This window comes from Anarrhichthys ocellatus, unplaced genomic scaffold (genome assembly GCF_004355925.1).
Source record: "Anarrhichthys ocellatus isolate YVR2014 unplaced genomic scaffold, GSC_Weel_1.0 scaffold23, whole genome shotgun sequence".
Taxonomy (NCBI): Eukaryota; Metazoa; Chordata; class Actinopteri; order Perciformes; family Anarhichadidae; genus Anarrhichthys; species Anarrhichthys ocellatus.
In genome coordinates, this window is record NW_022280053.1 from 1,279,152 (window position 1) to 1,292,784 (window position 13,633).

At 43.2% G+C, this 13,633-nt stretch overlaps 1 protein-coding gene across 2 annotated transcripts in view; it reads left to right on the plus strand.

Annotated features, from left to right (window-relative positions):
- erbin (erbb2 interacting protein) overlaps nt 1-11,439 on the plus strand; it is a 42,681-nt gene extending 31,242 nt beyond the window's left edge. Inside the window, exons 13-27 of one of the 2 annotated variants that reach the window (XM_031860410.1) lie at nt 144-259; nt 809-878; nt 2,737-2,836; nt 4,202-4,323; nt 4,640-4,813; nt 4,963-5,145; nt 5,254-5,371; nt 5,462-5,636; nt 5,738-7,262; nt 7,610-7,753; nt 9,123-9,176; nt 9,257-9,421; nt 9,768-9,860; nt 10,452-10,526; nt 10,650-11,439. In XM_031860410.1, coding sequence (XP_031716270.1) covers nt 144-259; nt 809-878; nt 2,737-2,836; nt 4,202-4,323; nt 4,640-4,813; nt 4,963-5,145; nt 5,254-5,371; nt 5,462-5,636; nt 5,738-7,262; nt 7,610-7,753; nt 9,123-9,176; nt 9,257-9,421; nt 9,768-9,860; nt 10,452-10,526; nt 10,650-10,757 — 3,222 coding nt within the window. In that variant the 3' untranslated portion in view covers nt 10,758-11,439. The remainder of the gene's footprint in view (nt 1-143; nt 260-808; nt 879-2,736; nt 2,837-4,201; nt 4,324-4,639; nt 4,814-4,962; nt 5,146-5,253; nt 5,372-5,461; nt 5,637-5,737; nt 7,263-7,609; nt 7,754-9,122; nt 9,177-9,256; nt 9,422-9,767; nt 9,861-10,451; nt 10,527-10,649) is intronic. The other variant, XM_031860411.1, reaches the window with a different exon arrangement.
- Nucleotides 11,440-13,633: the final 2,194 nt, after the last annotated feature.

Here is a 13,633-nt window from a genome sequence, read left to right on the forward strand (position 1 = left end):
GTGTGTGTGTGTGTGTGTGTGTGTGTGTGTGTGTGTGTGTGTGTGTGAGAAGCTCGTGTTAAATGGTGTGGCAAGCCAGTCTGCTCATCTGTAACGGCAAGATCCTTGTTGGCTCATGGCTCTTGGTTTCCGCCACTTCACAGATGGGCAACTGGAAGAACGCAACTGTGCTGTTCCTACATTCCAACAAGCTGGAGTCTTTGCCTGAGGAAATGGGCGACATGCAGAAGCTTAAAGTCATCAATCTCAGCAACAACAAGTGAGTCAAGACTGACGGTATTCACTCAGAAGAAGCGTCAAGTTTAAGGACAACAGTCATTGTTTTACTCCGTTTATTTTGAATTGTTGCAACATAGAAAAAGCAGAAAATTCCAATCATGCCCTGGCCCTTTTCTCTGTTATCATTGGAAATTAAATCTGTTTTAATTGACAAATCAATTAATCAATACAAAATATATCTATCTATCTATCTATCTATGGATATTTATATTGCATTTTAAAAGGCAGTCCTGCAACATCATGATTGATTTAGAGTCTTAATTCTGGTCAGAATGAAAATGGGCTGTTATGGATGCTACGGCCTGATTGAGGTTTTAATCGGGGGGGTTTTCCACTCCCGGTGTCTGCTCTTTGCCAAATACACTGTCTCACTTTGGTTACGACCCAAAAACACTGACGGATGGCTTGAGCAACACTTTATAACGGACCCTCACACGTTAGATTTACCTTCCACAATGAATTTTGAGGTACAGGTGCATCAAGCTGACTGAGTCCCCGTGTGTTTTGTTTGTATTTTGTTCCTCTGCAGGTTGAGGAATCTCCCCTACAGTTTCACTAAACTGAACCAGATGACTGCAATGTGGCTGTCTGAGAATCAGGTAAGTCCACATGTATTGTGTATATATCACAATTATAAGGTTTTTACAAAAGGTGCTACTGAGTTCAGAGCTGTCAGACGTGTGACGTGTTCTATAGATGTCGTAATGGCAGTGGGGTTGCGTGACTCGCCACAGCAGTCGGCTGTAAATGAATCCAGCAAGGTCAAGGTGCTGACAGGAAAACACATCCAAAATTTAGTTAACCACTTCCAGGACATTTGATCTAAACATGTTAAATGGCAGTGCAGGTCAGACAGTGATACCGTAAACTCAATGAATGTAAACCCAATGAGTGTTATACTTGCATCAATACTTACTATATACTAGCAGTACGGTAATCGAGACAAGCCAGTCAAAAACCCTGAAGGTGTGGTATGACACAGATCTGAATGACAGACGGATAGTTTGTGCAAACAGCCATAAGTAAAGCAGATGTGGAGAGATCAATGTTACCGGACACGTTGTGTCGCTTGAAGTTTGGACGTCTGCCCTGGCTAAGTTGGCCCTCGACAGACCACAAGATAAGCCTATCAGAGGTGGAAACTTTTGAGTCTGCTCGGCTCGTGTGTCAGGAAGTGGCTCTGAGTCCCACTTTGTCATAGAAGTGTAGCTTTGTATGGGAAAGGAGTTCTAGAACTTCTAGTATGAAGCTTTGCAGAGGAGTCTTAATGTAATGCAAAGGGATGTTGGAGATGCTGCGGGAGCATTGATCCAGTCTGTTGACTGTCACCGCATTCTAAAATCAATTAATGATTTTTCTCATCCTAGCTGTTCAAATGCCTTTTCCACATAAAAATGTTTAAAAACAACGAGACCTATCCAATACATTTTTTTTAGTGAGTTGTGTACTTATATTTTCCCAAATGTTTCCAAAAATGTTCAAACGGTCCGTTTCCTTTGGTCGCAGGTAATGGCAACGTATCCTCATGGCATGTGTCAGTGTTGAGGTTTTCTCCCAGAAGATGTCATAAACTGACTCTTGATCGAGTTTTAAACCACATATTACAACTTTTTAGCTCTTTGGCGTTTTTAATTATATATTTTAACCAGATGAAGGGTTTCTATTCATCGGATGGATCTAAAGATATAAGCAGAACAAGCTGAGCAAATGTTAACGATAACTCCGGGACATCCTGTGTTTGCTGTACAGCATCAGAGAAACAGCTTTTTGATGTGAAACTGCTTTATTCAGTGTTTTTACTGGTTTCGATCACCGGGTTCACTTGTTTTGGAGAGGAGGAGACTTCTGCAGCTGTTTTCACTTCTGGTAAAAACCTCCTGAAGGTCTGGATCTTAAGTTCTCAGAGAAACAAGCTGAGCCAAACGTAGGGGCAGCTGGGCTTGCAGCCCCTCCAGGACGTCCTTTGTCTGGCCAACAGAGTGAGAGAGGAACTGATTTTTAACGTGCAAATTACCGGATACAGCCAGACAGATACAGGATTTTTAAATCGGTACCAATGTTGATATTTGAGAGTTGAAATGTACCTTTCTGGGGAACAAACTATAGAACGGTGACACTGTTTGAAAACATTTCTATAACTCACTTTCTCATCAGCTATAAGCTGACTAATGTCACTTGGTATATCAAACCTGGCTGATGTATTGGTGAGACTCTGTTCTTAACAGAAGTGTCTCAGTCAAAGTGAGGTCAGTGGGTTGTTTAGATTAGAGGAAGAAACTCGGGCGTAAAGAACTGTAGGAAATTATTGGTGCAACTTGGGGTTTGTCGCAAGTATGTATGTTGCAGCCCAGTTCACCTCTTGCCATGCCAAAGCGAGCCATAGGGAACACCAGGATGCTGTTGATTACAGATAGCACACTCTAACCTTCTTTTCTTTTCTTTTTTTGTCTCCCACAGTCAAAGCCCCTGATCCCTCTCCAGAAAGAGGAGGACCCAGAGACGCACAAGACTGTGCTGACCAACTACATGTTCCCCCAGCAAACCAGGACCGAGGAGTGTGAGTACTGTGCACTCAACAAGAGTCATCATCAAAGAACATAAGAGAGGCATTGAAATCTGAGAATGTTTCTTGCCTGTTTAGTTCTTAGTATACCAAATATTTAAGCTTGTCAATCAGGAAATACCAGATAATCTTAGAATTCCTAGAACTTGTATGACCAACATGATCACATGTATTTTCATGTAAAATTCTCAGGCACCAGCCATGACTAACATCTACCATCTTTACCGTAGCAGTCTTAAAGATGACCTGCAAGGGCTCCTATATTCATATTTTATGAGGGACCTTGTTATCTGAGACAAAAGCTGCAGAAGAAACACTCGCCCTCTTCTTCTTGTCGAGCATCTGTTCGTTTGGCTTGGTCTCCTGTTACACCAGACGGCTTGTGCTGACCCTGTTGCATCTTAGCTTTAGAGTAATTAGTGGTTCAAGATCTGCGCGTCTAAACTAAATGGTATTGAATCCACGGCTCGATTTCTGCGACAATGCCGGTATTGTGGTGCGCCACCAGAAAATGTCGACATACAAGACACCGCTGTATGTTCTGTCCTCTGTTTGATATCTCCCAGCTATCTGCTTCATGCCGTTTTCCACAGTTATCTGCTGGGAGCTTTTCCAAAAGAGCTTTATTTGTTTCCTCGTGTCTTTCCTGAGGACCTGGAATAAGTCATGGCCTTACTGCAATAATTATGTTTTACGAAAGCCACACGGACACCAGGTGACTCGTGTTATCCCCTCTGCATTGACGGACTCTGGTACGGTGTGTTATATTCTAGACAACAGGTCTTGATATGGTCTGCTCTCAACTCTCAGCAAGTTTGTTGTGTACACACACTGAGTATCTATGTGTCGCTCAAGAGCTTTTTAACACAGGAAACCACACGGACTGATTCACACCTTTCACACGTCAAGCTTAAATGACGGCAAGTTCTATTGTACCAAAATAACTTCTTTAAAAATAAAAAACAGGATGGGATACATGTACACACCGATGTTCCAGTTGATACTTGCAGTAAGTGTCAGAGACGGGCAGATCACCAATGTAAGATGCTACTACACAGATTGATTCATGATAAAGTTAGCGGCAAATCCTGCAAGAAAATCTATCTTTTATTTTGATGTCGGTTTATTATAGTCACAATTCCAAGTAGCATGAATTCTTTATGCATTGAATGGTTCGGTTTGAGTAAGGGGTTAACCTAAATTTCAAGTTCCTCCACATCTCCTTCAATTTATTGGCATGCCTCATGTAGACTTTGCGCCATCTTGTGGTCAAAGTCAGACTTGTCTGAGTTAAACATAATGGGGGTGACTGACTAAACTAACGAATCCTCCTCCTCCTGGTGTCTGCCTTTATTTCAGACATCCCCAACTCTGACTCTGAAAGCTTCAACCCAGCTCTCTGGGAGGAGCAGCGCAAGCAGCGAGCTCAGGTGGCCTTCGAGTGTGACGAGGACAAGGACGACAGAGAAACACCCCCGAAGGTTAGTGTCAAACAGTTGTTCACATAAGTGGGAAAAGAATAAGAAATGACCACTGTGACATGTTTTACCAAACTGTAAAACCATTGTGTGAGTACAAATATTACTTTTGCACCAGTCTTCACTTGGATGTGGCTGTTGTGGCTAACAGACGCAACATTAGTGCCATTGTATCCATGGGAAATGTGTGCGTTGAATGCACCTCATTCTCCATGTATTTCCCATTCAACACTGATATTTTACCTCCCGCGAGTCCCACTTCTGAAACTGCTACTAGATGATTTTAGTGGTAAATTTGTGGATATGTGTCCTGTTCCAGGAGGGAAACCTGAAGCGCTACCCGACACCATACCCAGACGAGCTGAAGAACATGGTGAAGACGGCCCAGTCTGTGGCTCACAGGCTTAAGGAGGACGAGTCGAGTGACGAGTCGGGGAAGGATGCGAAACCTAATGAGAGGAACCACATTGGAGTGCAGGACGTGGGAGTTAAGGTCAGCTTCAGCCAAATGACATGTCTTACATATTACTTATTTTAAATCTTGGTTCCCCTTTAGTTCCTCCTTCACAAACTGCATATGCTACAAGCAAGTCGAAGGAACGTTTTTGGATAAATAGAGCATCTGTACTGTTTGTTGTGCAGGTGATAGAGGCTCCCTATCCCAATGGCACGGCGTCAGACATGGAGTCCCAAATATCCACCCACAACACGTTTTCCCACAACCCCTCCGCAACAGAATCAAAAGACACATCGGAGTCTTACAGCGCTCAGAAAGTCCCTCTCAAACCCTCGGGGGGCTCTATGATGAACCATGAGGACACACTGGTAATTATTTAGTCCTCACAATTCCACAAACGACTCAAACAGCAAGCACATTATGAAGTGTTTAACTGAAAAAGGCCGCTTTAAGAATGTTGTGGCTTTTGCCTTCAGGATTCTGACGAGCTGTCTGATGAAGAGGAGGAGATGAAAATTGCAGAGATGAGACCCCCTCTTATTGAGATCTCCATCAACCAGCCTAAAGTAGTGACTTTAACTAAGGACAAAAAAGGTAAAAGTTTTTATGGCGTGACTAAAATACAATATTTAAAGTGACGGTGTTGATGTACAATACGCTAACAGGGACGTTTCTGATTAACAGATGACGCCGACTCTTTGCTGGATGACACAGTGGCCAACAGCAACCAGAACAACAGTAACTGTTCGTCGCCATCACGCATGTCTGACTCGGTGTCTCTGACCACAGACAGCAGTCAGGACAACTCCCTGTGCACCCCTGAGAGAGAGGCAAAGATGCCCTTCCTACCAAAAAGCCGGTTTGTATCTTTCCTGAACCTTTTTAACGTAGAGTACAAAGGAGAGTCTTCCTCATGTTGTTGTTGTTACAAAACCTGACGTACCTCCTTCTTTGTTTAAGACAAGAGGATGAGAATATGAACCAGCCTAAAGACAGCACCCCTCTCCTCCATAATGGAAATGGCTCTGAGACGTCCCTCCAGGCCCTTTTGAAAACCCAGCAGACTCCGCCAGATAAAATGGGCGACTACGAACTGTCATTGGAAGCCAGGCTGGCCTTCATTGAGAAGCGATTTAACAACGGCATGGGAGAATCCTACACCAAGTGGGACCAGATCAATATGAACGTGTCCAAGTTGCCAACGGACAACATGGTTCAGCTGGACGAGGTGGACAAAACAAAGAACTGTTCAGTAACCCAGGACTTGGACGGCAAGCAGGGTTTTGGCAACGACAACATGGAGGAGCGTTTTCTGAATGGAAACCAGCAGGCCGGCGACTGCATCAATAGTCTGGGGAACAAAAGCCAAGCGATGAGAGTTGAGGCCGCACATGTGGCCTCGACAGGCGTGACAGCCAGCAGTGACATGTCTCTGTCTCGCAGCACAGAGGAACTGTCTCCAGATAAAAGGTGCCATCCCCCGCAGGTGTCGAAGTCTCACAGTGTCAGCAACATAGAAGCGGGAGGCCTGAAGCTGTACTCCTTCGACGGGGATGATGACTCCTATGACGCGGCGGGAATGACTAGGATGGCAGGGGCCGGCCCGGGGGCTCAGGGCCAGAGCATCGTCCGGAGCAAGTCCGCCAGTCAGTTACTCAACGACCAGACTCTCCAGATCTACCCCGGCTCCTCTGCGTCTTCCTCAGACCTGCTCTCCTCCTCTCAGCCCCCTGCCAGCACCAGCAGATATCCAGTCTCCTCCAGCATGGCCATGGGCATCCCTCCCCCTCAGTACAATATACAGTATGCGAGCAGTGGCATGCCTAAAGAGGGCCTCTGGTCCCAGAGGACACCCATGCCCCCAGAGCACCAAGGTTACCTCCCTCCTCCTCCACACTCACTAGCCAACACCAACTACTCCAACCGTAATCAAGCACCTCCGTACTCTCTACAGCCCCAGCAAAGGGGGACTCCCATGGCTCCCAAACTCTCTGGGGACATGTGGACTAAGGAGAGACTTCATTCTGCTGGAGGCCAGGGTAGAAGCAGCACTCTGCAGAGGCAAAGCAGCACGGCCTCCACAGCCTCCATAACCTCCATGGGCGACCCGAGGCGCATACAGGTGCCTGAAGGGGACTACATGACGTACAGGGACATCCACACCCTCGCTAGGGGGCCGCTGGCAATGAGCCATGCCATGCAGAGGCCCCTGTCAGCCCGCACCTACAGCATCGACGTCCCCGGAGCTTCCCGGCCCGTCAACGCCAGGCCGCAGCCCCACGAGCTCTCAGAGAGGACCATGTCTGTCAGCGATTTCAACTACCATCAAGGCAGTCCGAGCAAGAGGCCCAACGCCAGGGTGAAGTCTGAGCACTCGCTGCTGGATGGGCCCGGACAGGTGTCGGGAGGAGTTGGGGCAGGAAGGGTGCCGGCTGATTGGAGGGACCAGGTGATGCGGCACATCGAGGCCAAGAAAATGGAAAAGGTAAAAAAGTAGAAAATAATAATAAAGGTTAACCTATGACACGTAGATCACACTTAAAAGACCAACAGTATGAACACCATCATCCTTTCAAGGCAGCACAACAAGGATATACTTTCATATAAAGTCCTGAATTGGCTCGACGCCACTACGGATATTTAGGTGCATTGACCCTTTAATATGGAGTTTACCGAAGCCTACTAACCCAGCTGTATGCACTATATTTCTGATTCACTGCATGCTTGTCTGTATATGACGTAAACCTTTTTGTTGTGTCTTTTTATGTCATCACTCATTTGGTGGATTGCATGGCCACGGCTCTGGTTGTTCCGTGTCGTCCCTCCGTTCAGAATGCGCTGTCTCGCTCCTATAATTCCAATAACGCTCCGCTGAGCTGGTCTCACTACGGCAGCTGTAGGGATATACATGCCAGCCAAGGGTCTCTGGTCTTTAGTGCCAGGGACGGACAGCCCTACGGAGCTCTGGGCTTCTGTGTGAGTACTGTGTGAACCTGAAGTTAGCTGCTGCAGCTCATACTGAGCCAGGGCTTCCACTTCCTGCTAGTTTCACATCCTTTAGAAGATAAGCACTGTCTGTTTCCTTCTCTTCTCGAAGTTGAGAAATGATCACTGACCCTCAGAACCTTTCACTTGTCTCTTTTTTTTATTGGCAAGTGAAAGTATAATGTCTCTCCTTATGTCTGATTTCTCACGACCACAGACCCTTTCTAGTACACGTGACTGTCTTCTCTGAGTGAACAAATTGATGGATTCTAATTTGTTCTGTAGCTCCTCTTAGTGGTAATGCAGTTTGACTTGTTTAAAAGGGGACTACTTTTTTGTACCATCATCCGCTTTACTGCCCCATGATAGAATTTGAGAAAGAGAGATCTGAATTGTTGAAGGCTGCTACAAAGTTTTAGCATATTTAGAAATGATTTAAAATCTACTCATAGGTGTATATCTTCCACATATCATTCGCTATGTAATGAAGATGTTTCTCTTGTTATTCTGCAAAGGGAGGCTTGTATGTCTCGTGACTTTCAGACTTTCTCTGAATCCAACTGACAACAAAAAGAGTCTCGCTCCTTTTCTTATTTTATTGAGCTTTCCCAGGCCAATCTCGTCATAAAGAAAACCTACCTTAACTTAAGTTAGAAATCAGATATGTAATATCATGTATGGTACAAATCACCCCCTTTTAAACATGCCAGGTGCTTTAACATCATAATCATCGTCCCTCCCGGTGTGTGTGTGTGCATTATCTCTCCCACCCTGCCACACACTCGCATCCTGTGATTTTAATGCATCTCAGCTACCGTGATTTCTTTCTTTTCTCCTTTTTAACTGCACTTTTAAATCTTCATTTTGCTCATTCATCGTCTTCACTTCAACTTTCGGGCACTTCAGAATCACTTCATATCCTCTCGCTTTGTGTGTGTGGGGGGAATGAAAACTGTGTTTGCAAAAGGTAAGTGGTCGGAGGTGTTTGTCTAAGTGATTAGAAAGTAGATATTAGAATATGTTGAGGAGGACAAGAAATGGCTTGTGCCTCTAGTGATGTCTGAGAGTGTTTGCGTAACCACTTCCCTACATATCATTTAAGATTCACTTCATCTCCAGCAAGTTAATATTCAGAATGACATGCTGTCAAATAGAAGCACGGTTCGTCATAATTTTAATCAGATGTGTTCCTTTCACCTCCTTCTAAAGCAACACATCACTGCCTAATACCATTACCAGACATGAAGAATGTTCCCGTCAGTATCTCATTGGCCGTCTAGTCTATGAACCTTTGTTAATGAGGTTCAGTGGAGTGAGGTTTTGGCACAGTGTTAATGATCATCGCTTTCTCCCCTTTCAGGATGATGTGTTTCCCCAAGCGCAGCAGAGCTACACCTTGGATCACCACAGAAAAGTAGGTTTGATACATACAGACCGTTGGCTGCAGAGCAATGATGAACTTGTTGTGCTCATCACTGTGCTTTTGTTTCCCAGGTGCCTTTGATGAACGGTCAGATGGGCCCTTCTGTTCGTCCTCAGGTGAACCAGGCGCCCATGGCCCGCCACCCTTCCAGAGAGCAGCTCATTGATTACCTGATGCACAAAGTCTCCCATCAGCCCCCGGGGCCCCCACGCGTTCCGCAGGACGCAGTGCAAGAGGTGAATAATTGGACATTTTGGGGAAAGCGTTTATTTCCTCTCTTGCCGACGTTTGACAAGAAGATCAATAATCATCTTCCCTTGTTTCCAGTATTTATGCTAAGCTAAGCTAACCACCTGCTGGCTGTAGCTTCATATTTAACAGACAAATATGACAAATAATTAACTTTCTTGCCAAGAGTTGAACTATGCCTTTAAGGGACATTTAAGTATTTGAATCTTAGGTTGTAAGAATCTGATTCCTAACCTCCTGCTGGGGATTTTCAAGATAATGTTGGAAAATTGTGTAATTAACAGCAAACGACTGTGAATTAATGGCTAATGAAAGTCTGTGGGTGTGTTTCAGATCCGTGTGAAAGTGGAGAAGAATCCAGAGCTGGGATTCAGTATATCAGGAGGAGTGGGCGGCCGGGGAAATCCCTTCCGACCAGATGACAATGTAAGTTTATATTTGTCATGGTACCAGACTTAAAGGGATAGTTCGGAGAGGAGTACCGGCACAGAAGCAAAGCGATGTACCGCTGTGAACGGAGGCAGCAGCAAACCGTATTTTAGCCCCCTAGAAGAACATAATATATATAAAGGCATGTACTGTGTTTTAAAGGATTAGTTAACTGAAGGCTGTGCCATCGGTGTGTGAATGGTTAACTAGCCCTGATGGATGGTGGCACCTTCCATGGTAGCTCCTGCCATCCGTGTATGAATGGGTGTGAATGGGGGAGTGACATGTAGTGTAAAGGCGCTTTGACTGGTCAGAAGACTAGAAAGTTGCTAAGTCCATTTACCATTCTGTGCAGTAACTCCAACTGTCTTTCTCCAAACTGGGGGAGTGCCAACCAACCATCTAATGTACACTGATTATAGATAAGTAGCTCATACAACCCCCATTTAAATGATCTGAACAATCCCTTTAAAGGACACCTTATAAGGAGGTACTGTACACCCACTTTAGGAAAAGAATCCGTACAATTTAGCCAGTCTTAATATGTGTAATTAATATATTTCAATAATATATTGTATGTGATTTCAGGGTATATTTGTGACAAGGGTTCAACCTGAAGGACCAGCATCCATGATTCTTCAGCCAGGAGATAAAATCCTACAGGTACTCTGCTCTCTGTACAAAGTATCACAAAGCTAAACATGTCAATGTTTCTGTGATTAGTTAAATAAATGTTCATTGTGATTTGACTCCATATATTAACCCAAATTCTGTCTCTTCTTCCAGGTTAATGGATATAGCTTTGTGAATATCGATCATCTGCATGCAGTGTCCCTCCTGAAGACGTTTCCAAACACTGTGGATATGATTATCATAAGAGAAGCGCAAGCATAGACTCAACTGAAACTGACCCCAAAAGCGGACGAACAGAGAAATTTATGTTGACTCTCATATTTTTATACGCAGAGGAGACTGACCTGTTGGGACTATTTATAGTAGAGATCTTCATAGCCTTGATTAAACAGGGAAAACCACTGAATGTAGTGGATTAAAGTGAGAAGGAGGCGAACCTCTGCAAGTACGAGTCCTCAAAAGGCCATCACTGTGGTATATATATTTTTATACAAAAGAAGCTGAAGATATGACCTGCTCTGATGCAAGTGATTACTGTGGTCTCTGTACAGATCATCTTTCATTTTGTCCAAAACTCATAAATCCTTTATCATAAATAGGGTTTTATTTCTGTGGATCGACATGAATTGACCACTTGGGGACAGAATTCCCTCTCCTCTGTCATCTAATTTGCCTTTTTTTTTTTTTTTTTTTTTTTAACTTCTAATTTGAGATGTTGAAACCATTTTCTGATCTGCAGTGCGATCTTATATGGAGGACAATGTTACGTGCTTTTCGTGTGGAGACGAATGTAGATCAAGGAGGTGTTTTGATTTAGATTTTTGAGATTTTTGAGATTTCTCTTGCAAGATCGAAGAGTTGAGAAGAGGAGATCATCCACCCCTGCTTCCATAAACCTGTGAACACCCTCCAGCGCACACTTCTGTCCCCAGTTTCCCCCCCCCCACCCAATGTCCTCACAGCAACTGCTCTGCATATCACCGGACCACTACCTGCGCTGTGTGGAAACAATCCTTCGTAATGTGAATGAATCACAGCTCGGAGAAATGCACTCTGCACGTGATCATTTCATGAGGATGGAGAAAGGAAATTCAAATATCGGGAGGAAATGGGAGAGGAGAGGTGTAGCATGTGTTTGCTCAGCCTTAATCTGGTTTGCCAGGCAGAAGATTTAGTTTAAAGCTAAAGTTTAACATTTTGCAAAATACGCTTGTATGCTTTCAGACGGAGTTGAGAAGCCCGAGCAATGAGAGTGGTAGCTGTCGATCTACTGCGATCTTTGTCCTCCCAGAAAGTGAATGCGCGTGTTTCCCCCCAGAACTATTCCTTTTTAAGCGGAGAAAGATTTGGCGGTTGTGCTAGTTAACCAAAGCAGGTTTTAGAAATTGTGGACGGAAGGCAAAAGCAGGAAGACAACTTAAGAAAGAACAGGTCAACGTTTCACTCCTCTTTTTTTTTTTCTTTTTTTTTTTTAAGGGCTTCATGTTTCAGGCAGCCGTTGGTGAGACGAGTGATTGCTTTGGTTTCAACATCTGTCAAGTTTTATCTTTTACATGGGAGAAGACCACAGTTTGCCTTTTGTGTCTGTAAAAATGTTTTATCATGCTTTATACTCATCACATTGGAGAAGTTTCTCAAGTAATTTCTTTTGTTTTTTTTAGTCTTTGCTGTACGGAGAGTAGAGTCGGGAGAAACAAGTTGTCAAGTGCCATAGACCTTGAACTGTTTGAACAGGAACCCAAGCAATATCACACCCTTCTGAGTACATGTGCAGCATATAATGGCTTAAAAGCAATATTTAAAGCCTTTATTTTCATTCAAAAGACATCAGACAGCATTTTTTTAACACAATCTTCTAACAGTCACTGATGATTTTACATGATTTTTATATTGTGGAAATAATAATTTTTTCTTGTGATGAAATGGCACAGGAAATATATACGGCAGTGCTTCAAAAAAAACCAACAACAAAGATTTCTCTGCATTGTGTAGAAGTGAATGTTTGTGTCACTTTGCCCGAGAGCTTTTTACTGTTTGTTTGCTCAGATTACCATAACTCCTGATTTAAAAGAATCCAGTCGAAGCTGCATCTCAGAACATTCCTAATGTTTGTCAAAGAACTGTCGGACGGAAAAATTACTTTTTAAAGACGACGTTGTGTCACTTCAGATTCTCACTTAATATTCATTCACTGGTAAATAACTCTTCAGTGAGACGTGTTTCCAAAAAAAACATCAATGGAAATGATTCACAAAGTAATGGCCAACAATAGATTTGTAACCACTGAATTATTTGTACAATATATAATTTTGTCCTATAGTGTTTCAGAAAATGGCATTCCTCAACTTGTTTACAGTAGATTGTGTCATCTGCTGTTCCCATATGTAATGACGATTGACCCATATTTTATTCTTGTGGCACTGTCTAACCAAAATAAAAACACTGTGAAAATTAACAAAATTAAAATAGAAATAGTAGTACTGTTTTAATAAGTGAAGCTGTATGCTTAATTTTTAAACTGAATCTAAAATTGGTACATTTTAATTCACAGGGCCAATGACATTAATAATGTGCATTTCCCAAATTTCTCACAGAAATTAGTATTTTACGCGGATGGATTGTTGTTTTTATTATTTGTATTCATTTTGTTGGTGAGTTCAGTTGACTTTGAGATTAGGGGGAAACATTTCTGCGCTAACGGTCACTTCATATTCATGGAAAAAAAACGTGCAGTCGGACATTGTAGACAATCTAGAGATAAAATATGTCGCATTCTCTCCACTCATGTGAGTCGGTTTCTTACGCTCCGCTATTGTTCTTATTTATTTAGCAGTCTTCTGTGGTTTTTAGACCTTACTAATCAAATTGTAAATACTCTTCAAAAAAAAATTGAGAAAATAATTAACGGCATTAGTGACTTGCGATTGTAAAACCAGCAATAAATTGCAATGCAGAGGCACTCGTTTTAATGTATAGCTAGTATTTCTAAGGTTGCTCTGGAAATGGCCACAGTAAGATGATGATTGATATGCATTTATCCAACATTCCAGATTTTGTACATAATTACCTGTTTCTGAAGTAACCTGTGGAAAATAAACTAATGCTCTTTAGCAAAAATCCTCCTGTCTTCATTTCAT